Here is a 21,375-nt window from a genome sequence, read left to right on the forward strand (position 1 = left end):
GGAAAAGCATCAGTTATGGACATAGCTATACAAATCACCTTGAAGGACATTTGCAACTGAGAGCAATGCTTAAATTATAAATGTCGGGCAGCCTCTGTATTCATGGTTTTTTAGACACTCAAGTGAGTAAAGTGTGACTGGAGTTGATAATGTTTCTCATCTGGGCTTTGAGCCTACAAACACTTGCATAACTTTAGTCCTCAACAGAACTGTTGGCAGATGAATATAATTGCTGAAAATACTAATAGTTGTCTAAACATGTAGGAGGACTAATAGTTTTATTAATATGTAGGCATTTATAGATCTTTGATATGTATTTCCTTTTGAAAAAGTGCCTTCAGGGTTGAAAAGAAATTCATAGAACTATAAATAATGAAAATAACTGTCTCCTTATATATAGAGTATTAAGGATTTGTCATGTTTTCTGCACAGAGATTATGTTGTAATGCCACATACACCAAAATACAAATATCATTTTAAAATTTTGTGGGGTAATCAAAGTGAAAAGCTATATTCTTTTCATAAGAAATCTTCTTCCACAGTACTTAGTATGCAAGAAATGTATCAGTGCTCAGAACACTCAGCTGAGAAGCTGTGCTTACCAATTCCAGATTAACATGGGAAATTGATTTCACTGCTTTAAAGATCTAATGTTTTCATTAGTATTGCAGCATTATTCTATTTATGGACAAATTTTAAACATATTTCAAAGCTCGTACATTTTACAATGTGTGTTTTAGTTTTCTTAGAATTAGTTATCCCTATAGCAAGCCAAGCTTTGACCAGAACTTTATTTATAATGGATTTGCTTTCTGCTGTGAAGTGACTTTTATTCTATTTGAAAAACAAGAAGAAAATCCTCTTACTAAAGGAGAAAATAACTTCAGTAATTATTTCTTGCTCATTTATTTTCAGTGAACATGTTGCGTGTTTTTTTTTTCTCTTTTTGTCAATAGGCACAGTGGACAATTGGAAAACTGCACTGTCCATTCTGTGAGGCCTGCTTAGGGGGCTTTAACTTTGTTTGCAACAAAGAATGTTCCTGTGGACAGTTAGTAAATATACATTTCTTCAAAACTTGGACTGAGGATCAGCCACCTTTCTCTGTTAAATTGTCAAAATCATCAGAGAAACATTTGCTTCTCAAAATTCAGTCTGGTTTTAACAAGGATACCTGCCATGAAGTGGTAACTGCAACTTTGGAAATCATAAATCAAGGGCTCTCCTACACAGCTAGAAGTAATAATAGTGCTGGAAGATTAACAGAAGCACTTTGTCTGGAAGTAAGAGCTCCCAGATATGAGATAGAAAATAAAAAACTTCCTTTAAAGGCATTAAATCAAAAAATAAATTTCCCTTCTTCCTATCCTATAAAAGATGCATGCACTGTAAAACCTTTTCACAGGAGATCATATAGCTTGGATTTAAATATCAGAGAAAGACTTGTTTTGTCACCTGTGTTATATGAAACTGGCTGCATGGGAACACTTAACTGTGGCCAAAATGGAAATCCACCCGCTTACATACAAGGGAGCTTGCAATTAGAGTCCAGTAGGAAAGATGGTAGTTCTTTTCAGGATCTGTATAGTTCCAGGGCTGACATACTACAAAACCAATTTCAAGTTACTTCCATTACCACATTACTACACAGAGACACTGAAAGTGAGTGTGATTTTGAAGTTACTGGACAATCTTCTGGGAGTGTCATTGCTGATGGGTCACCATTTGTGGTGAATCTTTCCTCGCCTACAAGGGCTGTAGAAGACAAACAATGCATCACACCGAGTGGTCTTGTGAAGCCTATGAGTATTTCCTTCAACCAAAAGCTGAGTAAGAGAGAAAGAAACAAATCGAAAAGCTTGAGGAGAAAACAAAGGCGAGAGCAATGTCAACAGAAGCAAGTAAGTGTTTAAAATTAATTATGCTACTTTTTTGGTAAAGTTTGACTTGCTTTTAGACATAATTCTGATTTTTTTTTGTTGTTGTCTTTTAATACTGCCTTAATGTGGAACTGTCTAGAGCCAGGTATCAGGCAAGCAAAGATGTAGGACCCCTTCCTACTGTATTTTTTTTCTAATTCCATCATATCAGGTTTCCTTTCTGTGCACAGTCAAAAACATGATGGGTATTCACTGGCCTTCTTATTGTTTTGTGATGTAATAATAATCTGAAGTGTGAAAAAGCACAGTGAAATTTAATCTGTGGGATTAAAGAAAAACTAAAAATTGGAATCTTCTGAATGAGGAGCCCTACCATGTCAGAATTTTCTAACTTTAAACTAATGGCATTTTGAGTTAACTTCATTGTTAAGAATGTTTTCATACATGTCTTTATTATTTCTTGTAAGATATTATTATATTATAAGAAAATATTTTTCTATGATTAAAGAGTTGATTACTGCTATTTAAAATATTAGTTCTTAATTGGTAAATATTATGTCTGTAAATCTTACACAAACTGTTATATATTCTTACCAATTGTACAGTAATGGTTTCCTTCTTAAACCATCTAAAGCAGAACAGAATTAAAGGCATTAAGCAGTCACAATTTTTAGTGGAAGGCTGGGAAGGAAAGCCAGTCATAAAATGACTAATACAGTTTTGGTTTGCTCTCAAATTTAGTAGAATGACTAATGATTAATATGCCTTTAAAAGAAAATTTCTCATCATAAATTTTCTGCAAAAAATAACTGTGTGGTAAGCAAAACTTACTAACTAATCAGAGAAGTAGTATCTACTCAAACAATTATTCCTGCTTTGGGTAGATTGTCATTGTGAATTCAAGATTTAAGAGAGATACTTAGAGGGTGTCTCTTTCAATTATATGTGAGAACCAGCTTAAAAATGTAATGGGTGTGGGAAATATTATGATCCTTTCAGTATGGTGTGCATATATTCTTTCTATTTTAGTAAGACTTTTTGTTTTGCTTTAAGACTTAAACTGCTATTGAGATCTTTTGAAAGCTTGTTCTTGTAAAATGCTGAGAATCTGGCTATCTTAGTAGTGAATACTTGTTTTTTTTTAATAAGCCTATAAAGATTCTTAGCTGTCCAGATCCTTAAAATGGCTTTAAAAATTCCAGATCTCATTGTTTTGGTAAATGAAACGATGATGCAAAGGCACAATGTATATTTTTCATTTTCATCATGTCACCTACAATCTCTCCAGACACTTTAATCTTTAGATGTTACTTTCAAGAATAAAACATTGTACAGATTTTCTGAATTTTTATAGAAAAGGAAGAAAGATACTTGCAGACCTTTTTCTTGTTAAGACATGCTTAACCTATTCCAACATTATTTTACTTACATTTGTTGAGATCTGATTATTGGAGAGATGCCTCTCCCCAAATTAAGGTGCAAATGAGACCGTGTACTGAAAGCAATAGTATGAATTTAATTTAACAGTAAATGGGAGGTAGAGAGAGATAGAAAGAAATAGAAGAGAGGAGGGGAGTGAAAAAGAGTGAGAGAGAAAGATACAGTAAAAAGGTATCACCAACCGTGGTTCCAGACATCATCCCACTGGTCCTCTTCTGGTCTTCTCAGTAGTGGGGGTCCAAGGTCCCCCAAAAACTTCTCCCCATTTTTACACTTCAGCAAACAAAGGAGGCAATGCTCATTGGATACACAGTTCTCCTATTCTCTTGGTTAAATGATCTGCTTGCTTCCAATGCTGATTAGTCCCACACTCAGTTTTCCTCTTCTTTTGAGTCATTGGGCCTCTTTCTTCTGAGCTGGACCCAGTCAAAGCTGATTGTCACCACAGTTGCTGAGTTGGCTTTCCTTGTGGATTCTTTGTGTTCATTATCAGTGCTCCCCCAGCTTGTTTACCTCTTCCTAGTCTGAGGTAATCTGACAATATTAACACCTTTATCTTATCTCTAGTTCTTGTCATGTGATTTAACTTACTGTCCAAATTTCCAGGAATTCACAAAGGCATGGGGGTGGCAGAGGGTCAGGGTGGTTACCAATGAGCAGTTGCCTCGTGGTATGGTTTGCAAGAATGAGCAGAGTCCTTTGGTGATCTTAATGGTGTTTGGGGCAATTCTGATCTTTAAGTCTCTTACAATATTATATAGAAAACTATATGCAATTTATAAATGTTTGTTCTCATCAATAAGCATAGTTTATAAAATACAAAAATTTCAAAATTAGTGTATAAACTGATTGCTTTCAAGTAGTAGCTTTCAGAAGAAGCTACTTTGGTTTGGATATTTTATCCTTGAAAGTTTGCAGTCATGGCATGGAATATTTAAATGGGTCTACTTCTTAGACTGTGTCAAGCTGCACATGTGGCTAGTGCAGCTGTGGTTCCCTGCTTGCATCTCATGTCAGTCTGCTATCCTTGTTTTTTAGCAAGTTTTTTTGGGGGGTTTTTTGGGTTTTTTTGGGTGTTTGTTTGTTTGTTTGTTTGTGGGGTTTTTTTGTTTGGTTTTTTTTTTTGTATTTTTTGTTTGTTTTGTTTTGGGGGGTTTTTTTTGTTTGGTTTGGGGTGGTTTTTTTGGTTTGTTTTTTGCCTGTGTTCTAGCAATCCTCCTTGTAAAAATGTGGATTTTGACACTCTGGTACTTCCAATAGAAAGCTGATCTGTGGTACTTTGTAACCATGATTTCTAACACACCCTATGTTTAAGCAATCAATAAAACTTCATGAAGTAAAAAAACATAACCCTCTGGCTGGATGGAGTGAAAGAGTTTCAATAAATGGAAAGGAGAAGTATATAATTTAAGTATTTTTTAAGAAGTACTTCAGTGCAGCCAAACCCTGATGTTAAGTAAATATTTTCAAAGATGTCCCGAACGCATTGAGCATATCACTTTTATCTTTAATTAAAGCTTTTCTGGAGAGCAGTCAAAGATTACAAAGCTGTTCAGGCTTTGGAATTTCTTTGTAAGTGCAAGGTCTGCTTTATTTTGTAACAAGATAATTATCTGTCAAAGGTTTTCTTCTGTCTTGCAGAAAGGCAAACTGCAGCCATAAACATTGTGTGGCAGCGGAATGTGCTCTGTCATTAAATTGAACATAGGAGTGATTCTGTGAGCCCCTGACCTGCACTTCCTCCAGATGCTTGCATTAATGCAGGTTCTGAGGTGTAGGAGCAGGACTGAACTGGCTAGCTAACAGTAGGGGGACCAATGCTTTCTAAACTCTTTGTTCTGCAAAGGATGGCTCTTCATGCTTGTGCAGGGGATGCTTGAATTTTTTATGTGTGTGTGCACATCTGTGTTCATGGGGCATTTTTAGTCTTTTGTTAGGATATGATTATATTGTTAGCACGTGTTAATTTTGTAAATTGTTAGGGTATGATAGCAGCTACTTAAGTCTAGGAGTTGCCAATATTAGTAATGATTCTTGTTATGTTTGCTGTAGCTAAGCAGATGAAGTACTTCTTTTATAAATTCTATTTTGTGTGTACCTTATATGTTTACATTGTTTGCTAATGAGAAAACTTGTATTAGTTTTTTGGAACATCTCAAAAAATACAATTTATGATTTTTCCAGATACATTGCATTTTTTTCATAATCATTTTACGTAGAGGAAGGCTCTGCAGTTAGCTTCAAAACTGCAGTATCCTCTTGGAAAGGATCCTGATTTGTAGGGAAAAATGCTGTCAGTCTTGCCGTTCTTAATGACACTTCACTGGTTGTTTTGAATCTTTTTGAAAACATCAATGTTTTATCTGACAAAGATGGCTAGTGGTCAGTTTCCAAAAAGTCAGTTTGCTTTTCATGCTCCCAGTGATAATCTGAACTCCAGATAAACAAGTGGGTGATATATAGCATTGTTCATCCACACTTCATCCACGGTCCTGTTATCTTGACCCACAGCCTTGAGTTTTCCAGTTCATACTGATACCTTCTAGCAACTGAGAGTCTCGTAGTGAAAGTCCTAGGCTTTCAAGGTTTAGTTTGTAACCAAAGTTAGCTTCAGCTATGCAAGTATCTTGTTAATGAACACCACAGTTTATAGTTCTTTTTCTTGCATGGTCATGTTTTTATTGAAATTGTAAATCCTTCATGGGTCTAGTTATGGATTTATGTACTCGGATTTCATTCACACTCTCTGTGATGATGCTCATAACAAGACTTATTCTCAGATTGCATATGGATCTCTCAGCTGGCCGCTGGGGGGCTAAAAACATACATGGAATAACTACTGTTGGTTGTCGTATCATAGAAAGATAAGAAAAGTAAACCAAATTAACTGCAGACATCTGGTCAATTAGAGAAATTGCTGTTACAGCTAAACAAGGTAAAGCTAAGGAGCAAGCAGCGCAAGGGGAGTCAGCTGCAGCAAGTGTGGCTAGCCTCAGCCCTGATGCCTTTCAAGGTCAGTGCTGAGCTAGTGGTTATTCTTACAGCAGCAATACTGCACTACAGGGCTATGGGGGTACATGAAGTAGTGTCTTTTTTAACTTCCTGAATAAAGGAGGGGATAAATTTTGGGCGTGGGTTGCAGATGAGCTGAAGTTTCTCTTTGCTTTTGCTCTGGTTATAACTATTATTGCTACATGACCTTTGTTATTAGCACATTCTGTCATAATTACAACTGGATTAAGAAGAAGGTATTAGGAATGATGGATTCATGCCCAAATGCATGACATACTATTGCAAAACTGCAGTTGTGGTTTCTGTGGAAGTTGTATCTGAGTAAAAATAGTGTGTAACAGCTACTGTTTTCTGAGGTGCAGCTGAATCTCCTGTTGCAAGCATTTAAATATCAACATTTTAGAGTTTTAATTACTTTTAGCTGCAATGTATTAATGCCATTATTTGTGATTACAGCTAAGGGTATTTTCTGACCTGACATCTTCTACTATTTGACATGTCTTCTACACAGCTTGGTGTTAATAATAACAAGTGGAGTAGATAGTTTTGCAAATTTGCAGGAAGAACCTTTGCTTGCATTTGGTTATGAGTTGTGTTGTAAGCAATACTTGTGTTGGGAAGGAGGGAAAATTGCTCAGGATGCTGCTGGATAGAAACAGTATATCAGGATTGTCTGTGTATATTTTAATATACTTTATGATCATCTTGAAGCTACATTATTTAGACTGGAGTATAGTGTAGCTGCACTGTCATAGTAGCTCTAATTAAGGCCAAAAAAGCTGGCTGTGCTGTGAATTTATTGCTTAATTTAAATGAAATATAGGTTACTTAGATGCTTGTCTATAAAATTCTTTTAGGATATATAGAATGATCACAGCAGAGTGAAATTACAGGAGCTGTTATTCATTTTGTGTCCATCTTGCAAAAGACAGAGGGGATCATCTGCTACTTGCTGTGCCAGGCCAGCATTGGTGTTCAGAATGCTAAGATACAATAGTGTTCACTGACATATTTGTGCTTTTCTTGCATCCTTGGTAATGTGTAGTTTTTCTGAAGAGGGACACAGAAGGTCTGCAATTGCAGCCACCTTTGTCTTAAGTCATAATGTACTCACAGTGCTACAAAACCCAAAGGGTCAATGGCTGGGGTAATGTCCCATGCCACAAAAAGATCTGATCCATCCTCACAGGCACTGTATCTTGCTGAATGAAAACAACAAAAGAGAGAAACAGCCCATTGAAATTAAATACATATTTTGTTGCTGTCTGGGGAAAAAAAAGAAAAACAACAACCAAAAACCAGTGTGTTTTTTCACTAGATAATCATAGAATCTTTGCTGCTGTTCCAATGCTCTATTGATTGTTATTCTAAGAAAATACTGATGACCAGCCTAGAGCCATAGAAGTGCTCTACACTTTTTTCTTTTATGAACTGTAAGGGTTAGAAACTATTATTTTAGTTTCTCTAGAAGCTTACAGACAACTTAGATCATAAGAATTTATGAAATTTTCAGTCTCTTAGCTGAGAAAGACAATGACCTGTTCACAGAAGTAGGTTGCAGTATTGTATGGTTAGGTGAATCCCATAAATTCAGCAGGAATTCTTATTACATTGATAGAGTGAAGAACACACTAAATTGCAGTTACGTAAGATGCTTTTTGGCAGATGAAAATCAAAGTTCAACAGTGGTAGGAGCAATAATACAAGAGTGCTTTCATATTACGATTTTTACTGTGTATAACCAGAAGAACAGCATCAAATATGCAGTAAGGAGAGAACTTTGCAAAAAAAACCCCAAATTTTGTGCTCCTAGTTGTTCCTTTCTATGAATTGTTACTGACTCATTCTCAATGACTAAGAGTTTGAGTGGGTTTTGTATTTCTGATTAGTTTTCAGGGTATTAAACAACTCTCTGAGTACATATAACTGAGGTAAATTAAAGGTGGCTTGTATGGAAATCTGAGTGCTTGGTTCCCCAATTTTTTCTTTTTTTTTTTTTTTTTAATAAAAAATTCCTAACATCTGGGAGAATTAAAGCTCTTTACTATTTCACAGAATCAGAATTATAGGATGGTTTGGATCAGAAGGGATCTTAATCTCATTTTCACCCCTCTGCCCCTCTGTCTTTCTTCCAGTATACCATGTTGCTCAAATCACATCCAGCCTGGCCCTGAACATTTCCAGGGATAAGGAAACCACAGCTACTTCTTCATGCTTTGTAGCAGTCAATGTGTCTATGAATGTTATTAATCCACAACCTCTCATTAACTTTAATGATATTTAACTCCAAAGCATTTTTTTTCATCATCTCTTCTGGGAGAAAATAATGCTATCCAAAAATAAGTTTTTTTCTTTACAGTTCTTTCATTATGCAAGCAGTCACTGAGCAAAAGTCATTGTATACATCCAAGAGACATCATGGTAACAGAACAGATCAGATTTCATACAAACTGTTCCTGCAGTTGACAGACAATCAGTGATTTTACTAGGAAATGGCAAAGTTAAAGTAACAAATTCGAGAAAGTAATTTTCATGTATATAGTACTGCAAAATACTGAAGAGGTGGTGTATGGTAACAGCATTTCAAAATTAAGGAAATAATTCAGAAGTAAGGAAAGATAGCACCTACTTTTACAGCTAAAGAAGCTGGCAGTCTTTCGGGCATAAGAATGTCCAAAAAACAAGTTTGTACAAAAATGTTAGATAAAACAAAAGTTTCCTATGCTATGATGTAACACCCTTATGTCTATAAAGCTGTGATGTCATTTTTTAAGCTAGCTGTTGCCAAGATTTTATTTGAAACACTGCTTTTTCTGATATCACATGATCCTCTAATGTTTTTTATCAACACTTAAATTATAATGGTTTGTGATTTGCTAATGTTTTATATCAACACCTAAATTACAATGATTACACATCAGAAGGGAATGATTTCCTTCACAGATTATTTAGCTAAACATGCTTCACATTTACTACAATTTAGAATTATGGGGGATGGAATGTGGGGGTTTTGTTTCTCTTTTAATTTGCGTTCAAGAGTTTATGTGCTTCATGTAAAAATGCTAAAGATTTGTCACTTCCCCTTATTAGTAATTTGTAATAAAGTTTATATTTAAAGTTATTTTGCCTTTCATTTGAGCATTAGGAGATAGGATGTATTGATTCTAAAGGCTATAGAGTGGAGTATGAGCAAGAAAACATTTGGACGTATTGAAAATGAGGGAAGTTTAATGAAAGATCTTCATTAAAGATCTTAACTTTTTGAAAATGCTACCAGTCTGAAGAAACTTACTCATTTGACAAGGCTTTCTCCCTGTAGTCTTAAAAAAAAAATAAATCTAAAACTTTGATGAAAGGTTAATCACATCTAAATATTTGTAGGTCAAAAAGTTGAAAATATCTTATTTTCATATTTTGTATGTTTCATCATCTTCTGTCTGGAGTGTGAGGAGAGATTGCACTGCTTAGACTAATCAGTCTTGTATGATTAGTAGAACTATGTACTATCAAATAAATATTTGACATTATGAACACTCAACTAAATAAATAATTTGATGCTTCTCTCAAAAGTAATGGCATTATTTCTTTCATTTGTATTTTGTTCAATAGCTTTTAAAAGTTATTTTGAGTTCTGCTTTGGATTTAGACTTTTTGCTAAAGTGCACTGCTAATACAGATTCTGAAGCAAATTGAAAATAATTAGCTACCAGCTTGGGAACTAAAATGGGATTTTACCTAAAAGAAACTGAGGGGAAGCAACTGGTGAAGAAAGATGATTCTCACTTTCTTCCAAAAATGCGAAAATTTTAATTCATGTTTTGGCAAAAGATCTATAGAAATTGGAGAAATGACTAACCAAAAAAAACCCTGACTAAACAAAAACAAACACACACACGCACAGAATGTGCAAAAACAAGAATTTCAGGGACTTTGTAAAAAGTAAAATTAGAAAATCAAAAATATATGTAATCTAGAATACCTCAGTTTCAATTTTCAGGTTAAAATTAGTATGTCTCAGGAAGAGGAGAGCTAGAATTATAGTGCAACTCTGAAATGCTCTTTACTAGAAAAACAAAACTCCATCTGTCTGCTTATCTCAGTGTTTTTCTTGTCATAGTAGTTTTCAAGCCAAGTAATTTACAAATTAAGAAAATAAGTAATGAAAATTATTTAATTAATAAGAAACAGAGCAAGTAACATTGATTAAAACATCAAAAAGGTCAGACGTGGTGAAGGAAGTAAAATATATTAAATAGTGAAAGAAACCAGGCAATGTGGAGTGTTACATTGAGTAGGCGTCCTGAATTGGAAAGAATAGATGACTCTGTAGCATTCTGACTGTGCTCCAATTAGATGTAGCAAAATGTTTGTTAAAAAAACAACTAACAAATGTGCATGAATGGCATGAAACATTACACTTGTGATTCTTAGAAGAAGGTAAAAACTGCATGCCAGTCATTCTTCTCGAAAAAGCTAAAAAATGTGGGCTGATCATTTGTAGGAAAAGGAATTTACAATCTTCCTTTTTGTGCGTTTCCTCAATGTTTTCTGCCGTCTTTTTTTCATTCCAGCTACAATTTATGGTTTGGTAAGTTTTATTCAAATAGTTGCTAATATTTAGGAAATTTTGGAAAATTAGGTATATATATATACATAGGAGATTCATAAATGCTCTGTGTGAAATACGGTACCGGAGCTTCATGATAGGGAAAGGTACAAGTCATAAGGCAAAAACCTGGAGACCTCAAGCCCCACTGCAGCAGAACAGTCAGCACTGGCACATCCATAAGCAACGTGTCCTCCTGCACAGGACCTGCTGCTTTTCAGTGAGATTATTTTGCTTTTATTCATCTACTCTGATGCATATAAAATATGTGGTTTAGAGAACTACTTGTTTGTTTTATTGACAGTATTGGAAAATAGGATTCTAGAATGGCAAAGAGAAAAAGACAGCATTGCATGTGGGCAATTGCATATTTTTTTTAATTTGCATTTTTCCAGAAAAACCCATGAAGTGGGTTTGGTGCTCCATCTCAGTTTCTACAGGACAGACAAGGCTGTAGAAAAATAACGTGAAGAGTAGACATGGATAGACCTGGTAGTTCCTCTTGGCTGTATAATGACACAGCATATACTATTAAGTAGTCCTTCTTTTGAGGTGGGTCCGAAATCCAGACTGAATTGAGTGTCAGTTATGTTACAGTAAAGAGGAGTACTGCTTTTGGTGTATTAGCAAACTGAATTTTCTGTTTATGCATTAGAAAAACTGCTGAACAGAAAGAATTCTGCTAGATAATCAATTCTCTTCATCAGGGAACCACTAAACTGAAAGGCAGAACACCATTTTTGCAGTTGCTGAGACAATATTCTGCTCTTTCCATCTGCAGCGCAGCACAACAGACTGATCTGGTTTCTAAAGGCTGTTTAGGAGGATATAAATAATGTACTAGAATTACTACTAGATTAATCTTTCTGGATTGAAATCTGTTAATCTATAGAATCCACATTTAGAACGGTATTAACCACTGTGGGGATGTGCGTGTTTTGGATTCCTTTTGTTCCAAAAGTAACCCAATTCCCTTTACCTTAGGTATAAATGCAATATTGATTAGTGCATTGAAACTGTTTCAAGATAAATGTGTGCACAGTACTGAATTTTTGGGATAGATGTGGAAGGTATAGTATGTGACCCAACACAGTGGGGACAGAATGTTTTGAGGATGTCTTTGGCTTAACTTGAGCCACTATTAGTATAATATAATCGTACTTTATAGAGATGCAGTAGAATGCAGTTGCTCAGCCAGAGTGCTAAGAGGGGCTCCCACTTGTTCTCTGCATTTCTCTCTAATGAACTTACGTAAAACCTGTTAGGGGCAGCAGCAGTGAACATCTTGTTGTCTCTAGAGGAACATTATATGATTCTCTGTTTCTCTTTATCTATACCACTATTTCATCAGTTACAGCTACAGAAATACATTGCTCCCTTGCTTCTGTTGTCAGTTCTTGACAGATTTCATTTGGCATTTTGAATCTCAGTACATCCAGTGATCTTATTAGATGTGATCACAGTATCAATTTATCTGTCCTAAGTTTCTCTACCTAATATTCTACCTGTGTTCTTGGCAGCAGTTTGCCTTTTTTGCCCTTCCATATGCTGTACATGACGCCATATCAGAAGACTTTAGACCACTGCAGCTGCTTTTTTGAATTCTCATGTGTTTTCTCAGCATTTTATCTTCAATTTCTTATTTGAACTTTGAAATACCTTGGGGTATTTTTACACTTTTCTTGCATCAATCTTTTGTAATTTTTCAATATGGTTGTGCATGTGCTGTCGGAACAGACTTGCTTTACTTTTGTATGCAGTGTGCTTTTTATTATCATTTATTGTACATAGCATTCAATTGTTCAAGTCATTCCTCAGGAAAAAATAGGCAGAAAATGGAATTTTGCACATAGAGGAAGAAAATAATTCTTCTATCTCAAAATGGATACCATAAGAAACGTTGTCAGTATTTTCCAAACCTACACATGGTGTATGGAATGTGAACTGTTCCATTTTAATGCCATAGTTATAGAAACTCTGAAGCAAAACCTCTCAGCTAGTGAATTATGACCCAAACGTAGCATCACTGTCTGCACTCCTTTGTGTCCCATTCTAGTTTGTAAGCAATCCTTTATGTGTGGAGAGGGAAGAGACCTGGCACAGGCAGAGCTGATTGGAAGTTCATTGACAAACTGTGCCTCTAGAATCCAAGAGTGAGACCACTTAGCCTAAGAAAATAAGTTCAGGGGTTTTTTTCTTTAGCTGTCTCTTGTCTCTTTCTTTAGCTCTCCTACTATGATGCATAGGACTGCAGCTGAAGGTGGAACAAAAAAAGGTATAGGAGCTTTAGTGCAAATGCATATACCTTCCCTGCTTGTACTGTACTTTGTTGTGAAGCTAGACTATAAAAAATAAAAGGGGCATGGGGTGAAACAGAGCAAGCTCACTGGAGACTATGACTACTTACACCAGTGAAATCTAAGTAGAAAACAGGGTGATGCCCATCAATTTTCACTTATGTTGAAGTTGAAGAAATAGACCAGGAACTTGTGGGTGTATGTGCAACACAGGATGGAGAGTGTCTTTTATTCATTTAGCTCTATCTTTTTACTTTTAAGAAAGAAATGAAGACATATTAGTAAAAACCAAATTGAAGCCATTCCTTAGTTTGCACAAGAACTTCACCTGTTTTTTCGTTTGATCTAAGAAATTTTTCTAAGGACACCACACCACTAATTTAGTGTAGAATGTTTATGTTTATAAAATTTTTATGGTTAGTGTCAAATTTATTCAGAAACAAAGCAGTGCTTTGTTTAAATTTTGGGGTTTTTTTTATTTGTGCTGAAGTACAAACTTCTTTTCAATGCCAGTAGCTCACCTTTCCTGATTTAGAGCCTGTTGTGGTGTAAGATGTGTCTTCCATGACACATTGTTGTGGAAGCTCACTAGGAGTTCAAAGTCCTTGCTACTTCACAGAATAGTCCTTTTGACAACTAATAACCAAGCTAGATTTTTGGCAGAAGAAAGAATAAAAGGTATGACATTGTATTATGCTGCATCATGTTCCTTTCTTTGGGGTTCCTACTAGTGATTTTTTGAGACCGTCGGAACAACACCAGGCTGTCAGAATGGTGGATGGGCAGAGGATGTTTGTGACTGAGCCAGAAATTTCCAGGAATTATGTTTTGCTTTTGTCAAGCATGAACATCAGTGAAAGGTATATGACTCACCGTCCCGCTGATACACTATTGCCATTTAGTTTTGTGAATTATATTCTGGGAAACTTGCACAGTTCTTTGTTCAAAATACCAACACATTCAAACTACATGGCAGTGCCAAAACGCACCAGTAGCTGATTGCCTTTTTAGTTTAAATGATGGCGTGAGTAGGCAGCGTAGGTGGTGGTTTCATGTTAAAGTGGATGAAAAGGAGCCCCCATAATATTCTGGCCAGAACTGGCTGCTTCTCTTGTCTCATCTGACCCATGTTGCTCTGGTTCAGAGAGGAAAAAAACTAAAACTAAATATTTCTCTATTGCTTTTTGTGCTGCATCAGATCCTGTTGGGTTTACTGTTTTGCTGTAGCCAGCATAATAATATAGTTGGAACTATATGATTGGAGGTAAATAAATATTAGCTGATACATCAGCTGAGCTAGAACATGAAAATATGGCTTATACTTTTGATTTTTGCTACTGATTTGTTCCATAGTCTAACAGTCTTGATAGGAAATGTTCTTGTGTTAAAGTATTGGTTGTTTGGAGTCATACAATTTCCTATCAGCAAATCATCTTCACTTCTGGATGTTTCTTACGATGCTATAAAAATGTAATTATTCTCAGTGGAAGTGTATGAGACAATATCCAGAACTGATTTGCTGTGAAAATAATTAAGTTGAGGACTAGAGTATTATCATTGTGTATTGGAACCCTGACTTTATAATGTGTATATGAAACTGATCCATCTTCTATCTCTAAATTTTGAAGATGGACTTTTGTATCTGCTTTTGAGATTTTCTAGCCTTATATATTTAATGTATTTAACATTCCATGCTTAAATCATATGGCATATACAGTGATACATAGTTTGCTGTATGGTCAGGAAGTTTGTATTTTGCCTCTATAGCATTTTTATACTGCTATAGAAATTATAGGGATTACTGGGTGGGGGTGGTGTTGAGAAGGACTACTCTTTCTGCAATAGAGTCTAAAACATTGTTTAAAAATTTAAAAACTGTGAAAGTAAATCTCTTCCTATGTTATATAAGAAATCTTAAAATACCTGGGAGGTGGGGAGGATGAATCAGGGAAAAGGTGGGATAGGGAGAACCAGTATTGTGGAAAAATGTGTTGTTTCCGATTTAATTAAGAACAGTTTAAGCACCTGCACACTACCATTTATGAAGATAATTTATCAAAGATATTAATACAAGTTTTTATTTTTGAATTTATGAAAGGACACATCTGAACCCCCAGTTCCAGCTGTCTGTTCCGCTTCAGTAATGAAAAGTATTTAACAGTTATAACTTTAGAGAGCACTTAGGCACTGAGAACAGCCTGCTCATCTAGTCATGCAATTGCCCACAATTCTTGTGCAATCTTTCCACAAGGCACTGAGCATATTTTTGGGTTAAAAAATGGGTATGGCAACACAGCAAAAGTACAATACAAACTATGTATCTGGTGAATTCAGCGTTTCGTAAGATACTAAAATATTTGAGAGGGGTACGTTTTAATTTACACTTAATGATGCAAGAGCAATGAAAAGGAGCATCCTACCCAGCAGTCGTGCCTGGATGACCTTCATGCTGATAATGTTGGGCAACCAAAGTCTGAATCCTAAGACTGAACTTAGTCCTCAGTTTATTCTAGGAAAGACAGTTTTTCACTCTTGTTTTTGGCTCCTTGCTTTGTACTAAATTTGGTTTGAGTGGACATGATTGTACATCATAAGCATATTAACTGTAGAATTAACTACTCTCTACAAGCATTTTTAAAACTGAATTGGAATTACAGAACTGACTGTATTTTTAACATTTGGTAGCAGAAAAATTGCCCAGCCATTTTTCAGAGAACTTCAAGGTCTTAAAAGTCAGTTGCATTTTAATTTTATCTCTGTAGAAAATTTTTAATGTCATGTCAAAATTTTGGAAAATTAAAAATACTCTCTGAAAAAGAGAATGTGTTCTGGAAATCATAGAATCAGAATGGTTTGGTTTATAAAAGACCTTAAAAGCCATATATTTCCAATCCCACTGCCATTGGCAGGGCTCTTTCTATTAGACCAGGTTGCTCAGAACCCTATCCAACTTGGCCTTGAACACTTCCAGGGATGGGACAGATACAGATCTTCTGGGAAGCCTGTGCCAGTGCCTCACTTCCTCCGCAGTAAACAATTTCTGCCAAATATCTGATGTAAATTGTCCCTCTTTTGTTTTGTAGCCATTCCTCCTTGTCCTGTCACAGTATGCTCTTGTAAAAAGTCCCTCCCCATCTTTCTTGTAGGACCCTTCAGGTGCTGGAAGGTGCTGGAAGGTCTCCCTGGAACCTTCTCTTCTCCAGGCTGAACAACTCCAGCTGTGTGAGACTCTCCTCAAAGGAGAGGTGCTCTAGCCCTCTGATCAACTTAGTGGCTCTGCTCTGAAGACCAGTAGTTAGTTCAGTGAGATTACAGCTGGAGAAAGTTTTTAGAGACTGGTGTGAGAACAATTATATGCTATACTGAGGCTGGAAGACCAGGGTATGCTAATTCAAATTTAAGTTTGAACAGATGCAAAACTAAGCATGTTGCATTTTCCAGGCAGTACTTTCTTTGAGAGTATTGGGTACCGTGTAGGTACCTCATTGGAGCACTAAGAATCCTGGGGTATTTCAAGAGATAAAAATTATGAAAAACCCAAACATTGGTTGAATGGTCATCTTACCCAATTGCAATAATTTTGTGTATATGTATGTATATAAGTATATGCCTGGTGCAAACCAAAAATCATCTCCAATTTGGAAGATCATAATTTTATGTAGTATTTTTTTCAGATGCAGTAAAGATGCTACATTGATTGTGGTAATGTGGAGCAGTCTGAATTATTAATTTAGTTTCATTTTACAGGTAAAATAGTTTTTAATTGATTATGCTATAAATTACAATGTATACTTGCACAGAGCTGTTATCTGTATTTGAAGATTTTAAGTGAATATCTGATTTTGATATTCATAAATCAGTATGCTCAAAACCAGTATAATCTAAAACTAAAAATACATATTATCAGAAGTTTTTAAGAGGCTCTGGTTCAGGTAATAGATTTTAAATTTCAAGAGATTTATTGTTTGCTGGGTTACTGTTGCAAATATCTTTGAAATAAGTAATTTTATTTAAAGCTTTAATTGGCAAATAACCTTTGTCAATTGGGTAAAACAAATTCACACTTAACTGCCTAGGACCATAAACAGCAAACGCTATAAGGATAGTTTCTGATAGTAACATACATTTGTTTTGCCATACTGAAATCTGAAGTTAAAACAGCTATACTCAAATCTGGAGAGCCTGTGTTCTCTGAGAATTTTTCCTGGATTCTTTATGCCTTGTAAAAATTGTTATAATTTTTAACTGAAGTGAGTCATAGTTCTTCTAAGAATCTTGTTAACTTTGAATTCTTACAAGAATTGCAGCTCTAGAAGAAGGAACTATATCAGATAGCCATATGACCATTTTTACTATGTGTACAGCTGCACATTTTATAAAATAATATTTGACAGTATTTTTCCATTATAAAGTAACTTTTTCCATTATAAAGTAATCTCGTTTGATACAAGTGGAGAGCTAAATGATGGTATTTGTTCTATAAATGAGTGTAAAGAGAGAAATGAGACACTAGCATCTCTTTGATGTTAGTATGTATACCTTTTAAACTTCTGCAAGATTGTCCTTTTGAAATACACACCTAGAAAACGGTATCATTTCAATTGTCAGATTATGTGCTTTTGTTGTAAACACAGAAAATTAAATGTTCTTCCTGGGAAAAATGAAAAAAAGTCATATTCTTTGTCAAGGGCAGTGTCTGAAGTCCTTTCTTTTCCAAGTGTCCTTGCTACAAGGCAGTGATGCATTGTTTACACTATTTGATTTTAATTTTTGTTTGTACCACATTTAGACACTCAGAAAGTGACCAGTCATTGGACATCTACAACACCTAGAGACAAGGCAGGCATCATATTTTGGCATTAATTTATCAGAATCTGTGTTGATGTGTTATATTTGCATTCTCGGGAGTATCTTAGTGACTAGATTTGGTTCCAGGAAGAGCACAGGTTGAACTAATGTAAGCAGGTATGTAGTACAGATCTAGAGACAAGTTCATAATCTCCTTTCCAATGTTATCTGTTACTGATTTCCTTCATCTTAGTTTGGGGGACATGTGGTAATGGGTTTTATAAAAAGAAGAAAAATTTCACTGGGTTTTATTGCATTACAGAATTGGTTTGGGCTTTTGACAAGATCTTTTTACATAATGTTTTAAAGCACTTAATATGAATTAGTCTCTTCTGGCATTGAGAAAATAACTGCTGAAACTCAAAGCTTACATACAGTAATGTAAGGAGCAACATGAATGAACTGTGATTGAAGGCTGAAGAACTATTAAAAACTTGTCTATGTCATGTAACATAGTATTATAATGGTTTCGTATTTTTATTGTACAATTATCGTCCATCATTATGGAACAAGTTACTTGTGTGGTTTGGTTTGGTTTGGTTTGGTTTGGTTTGGTTTGGCTTGGCTTGGCTTGGTTTGGCTTGGGTTTGTTTGTTTTTTGGGGGGGGATTTTTTGTTTGTTTTTTAATAAAATTACTTGTGTATGCCTCTTTATTCCTGTCAAGATACAGTCTTTGGAGGAATAATTCAACACTTAGTAATATCTGCTCAGTGCTTTCAGGGCTGTGATATGCTCACCCCAGCCAGCAGACAAAAACCCACCCACCCAGCCCCTTGCTTGCGCATCTCCCTTGCAAAGGCAAATGGGGACCATTCTTGTGTGGGCAAATGGAAGGAAGCTGAGAACACTCACAGATCAAGATAGTGACAATTTAATAGGCAAGGTAAAAGCTCTGTGTGCAAGCAGAGCAAAAAGAAGAGTTTATTCACTCCTTTCTATCTGCAGTTAGATGTCCAACTGCTTCCTAGGAGTAAGGGCTTCAGCAAATCTAATGATTGCTTGCACAGAGAAATATAATCACAAACATTCACCCCTTCATCCTCACCTCCTTGAGTATGACACTCGGTTGTATGGGTCACCTGTCTTGACTCTATTGACTCCCAACCTCAAGCCCAGTCTCAGCAGGTTTGAAACAAGAAAGGAAGCATTCCGAGGTATGAAGTAACAGCCAAAACACAGGTGTGCTGTCATCACTGTTTTGGCCACAAATACAAAGCACAGACATCTTTATACTATGTATGAGGAAATTTTTTTATTTCTGCATTTGGTTAGTTTTTTGACACACCTTCCAGCTTTTCTCTGCATTTTCTTCCCAGTCTATCCAGTTCTAGAGTCTGTTTCATACACCATGTATCCACTAAATAATCAGTTAAATAACTAATGTTGACATTGATGGACTTCAGAACTAAGGCTGCACTCAGGCTTAAGCAGGACAGAGCTCGCACCACTGAGTTTTTCTTTCAGGTTATCTCTCTCAGTTAAATTTTATTACTTTTGAAGGTTTGTCTGAGTACTAAAACTTCTTTTTAGCAACAGAATATTAGGTGCTAGAAGATTTGAATTTGTCAAATGCACACTAAGAATTTGTGCTGGTTGTACCCTTCACAAAGGCTTTATGTTACATCTTCTGCTTAAAGGCTTTAGCTTGTGTCCTTTCAGATCCGAATTTAAGTGCTACCCTTGCATAGAGTGCACTGTGAAAAATCATAAAATGAAAAGTTTGTAGCTGAACAAGTTTTATTCTTTATAAGATTGGCAGGCTTTTGAACAGTGTAAAAGTGAGCTTTGTTGCTCCAAACATGCCCTGCTTTTGCCTGAAGAACTGACATAAATAATACATCTAAAAATGCTCACAGTTTGTCAGCTACAAACTTACATTAAGGAGGCAACCAACCCAGCACAATCAAATTAAATGGCATTGGTTTTCTTTGTGTGCTTCACTGTATTGGGTCCTTTGTCTTTGCCTGTTATGTTTCCTCATTAGGAAATACTTTCTCTGTCCTACTAAACTAGGACATAGCACACTGCCCACATTAAGGAGATGAAAATTATTAGCTAATATCAGGAAGTTTCTAAGACCTTACTAGTGAGTCCCAGGAACTTGAGGGAGGCTGTTGGGTGAGGTCTGTCCTCTACCTCAGTCTGCTAGCATTATTTTTATAATAATTCAGTTTTTCCCCTCACTGTTATACTAAATGCAAAGTATGAAGTAGTGTCTTTGCTTAATGTCAGTATAGATAATTAAAAATGAAACAATCTTTACTTAATGGTTGTGGGCATCTCTTGGATTTTTCAGAAAGGGGATAGATATTCTAACGTCAAACTATAGTGCTGTACTTTGCCACAAAATAAATTGCAGTTTATTTTACACCATGTAGTACAATAAGTCTGAAATAACCTTTCCTAGTGTTCTTTTTTTTTTCTTGTCTATATTTTGAACAGTTCTTCACATGAAAACATTGTAAGCTGTGTGTTCTAGTTTCTTTGTATTTCTACAGATTTCCAAACTCTTTTATATCTTCTTGGTGTCAATCTTGCAAGTATTTTTAAGATGTCAGCAGTGAAATTTTTGAGATGCCTTGTATTTTGATGATTAATTATTTTTCATGTTGGCTATCATAGCCAGATCCAAGTATTCATTATGTCATATATCTAAGTTGGGTCAAACATGTGAGGTACTAGGGCAGTGCTAAATCCATGTGTTTTGAGAATTTTAATGAATGTAGATAGGAATTTGTTGCAGTTAAGCTTTTTAGATAAGGTTTACCGGTGTTAAGCTAAATATAAAAGTTCAGATTCATTTTAGACATGAGAAGGTGACCATGCTTATAATGACGGTTATGAAAGTGATTATGCTTATGGGTTTTTTTCTGGTCTACTTTTTGAAAAATTTTAACCCTCAAATAAGAATTTGCCTTCATCTAAAGTAAATCATATTGTATGGTAACGTTGAAAGGTAAGTCACAGCTACTTAGATTCAATTTTCTGTTGGTGTGTTGCAACAACATTTGTAGTTGTATCCTATTTTTTTAATCCAGGCAGAGAAATGTGAAATAGTAGATATCCAGTTTGGTTTTTCTGTTTCAGCATCCTGCAATTCCAAAGAAAACTTTACACACTGAGATTTTTAATTGTTTTCTGGGAGGGTGGATTTTCATAATCAGTTTCTGAAAGACTTTGTGGAATACTTCATTAGAAGAAAAATGTGCACTATTAAACTGTAGCAAAGGAAAAAGATTGAAATTTTCAGAGGTCATTATTCAGACCCCTCAAGGCTTTTGTGGGAAGGCT

General features: G+C 35.5%; 1 protein-coding gene across 5 annotated transcripts in view; it reads left to right on the forward strand.

Annotated features, from left to right (window-relative positions):
* Nucleotides 1-21,375, forward strand: part of RNF180 (ring finger protein 180) — a 67,229-nt gene that overhangs the window by 10,605 nt on the left and 35,249 nt on the right. For all 5 annotated transcript variants that reach the window (XM_064403050.1, XM_064403048.1, XM_064403049.1 and 2 more), the window contains one exon: nucleotides 957-1,901. In XM_064403050.1, coding sequence (XP_064259120.1) covers nucleotides 957-1,901 — 945 coding nt within the window. The remainder of the gene's footprint in view (nucleotides 1-956; nucleotides 1,902-21,375) is intronic.

The sequence above is a fragment of the Passer domesticus genome, chromosome Z, assembly GCF_036417665.1.
Source record: "Passer domesticus isolate bPasDom1 chromosome Z, bPasDom1.hap1, whole genome shotgun sequence".
NCBI lineage: Eukaryota > Metazoa > Chordata > Aves > Passeriformes > Passeridae > Passer > Passer domesticus.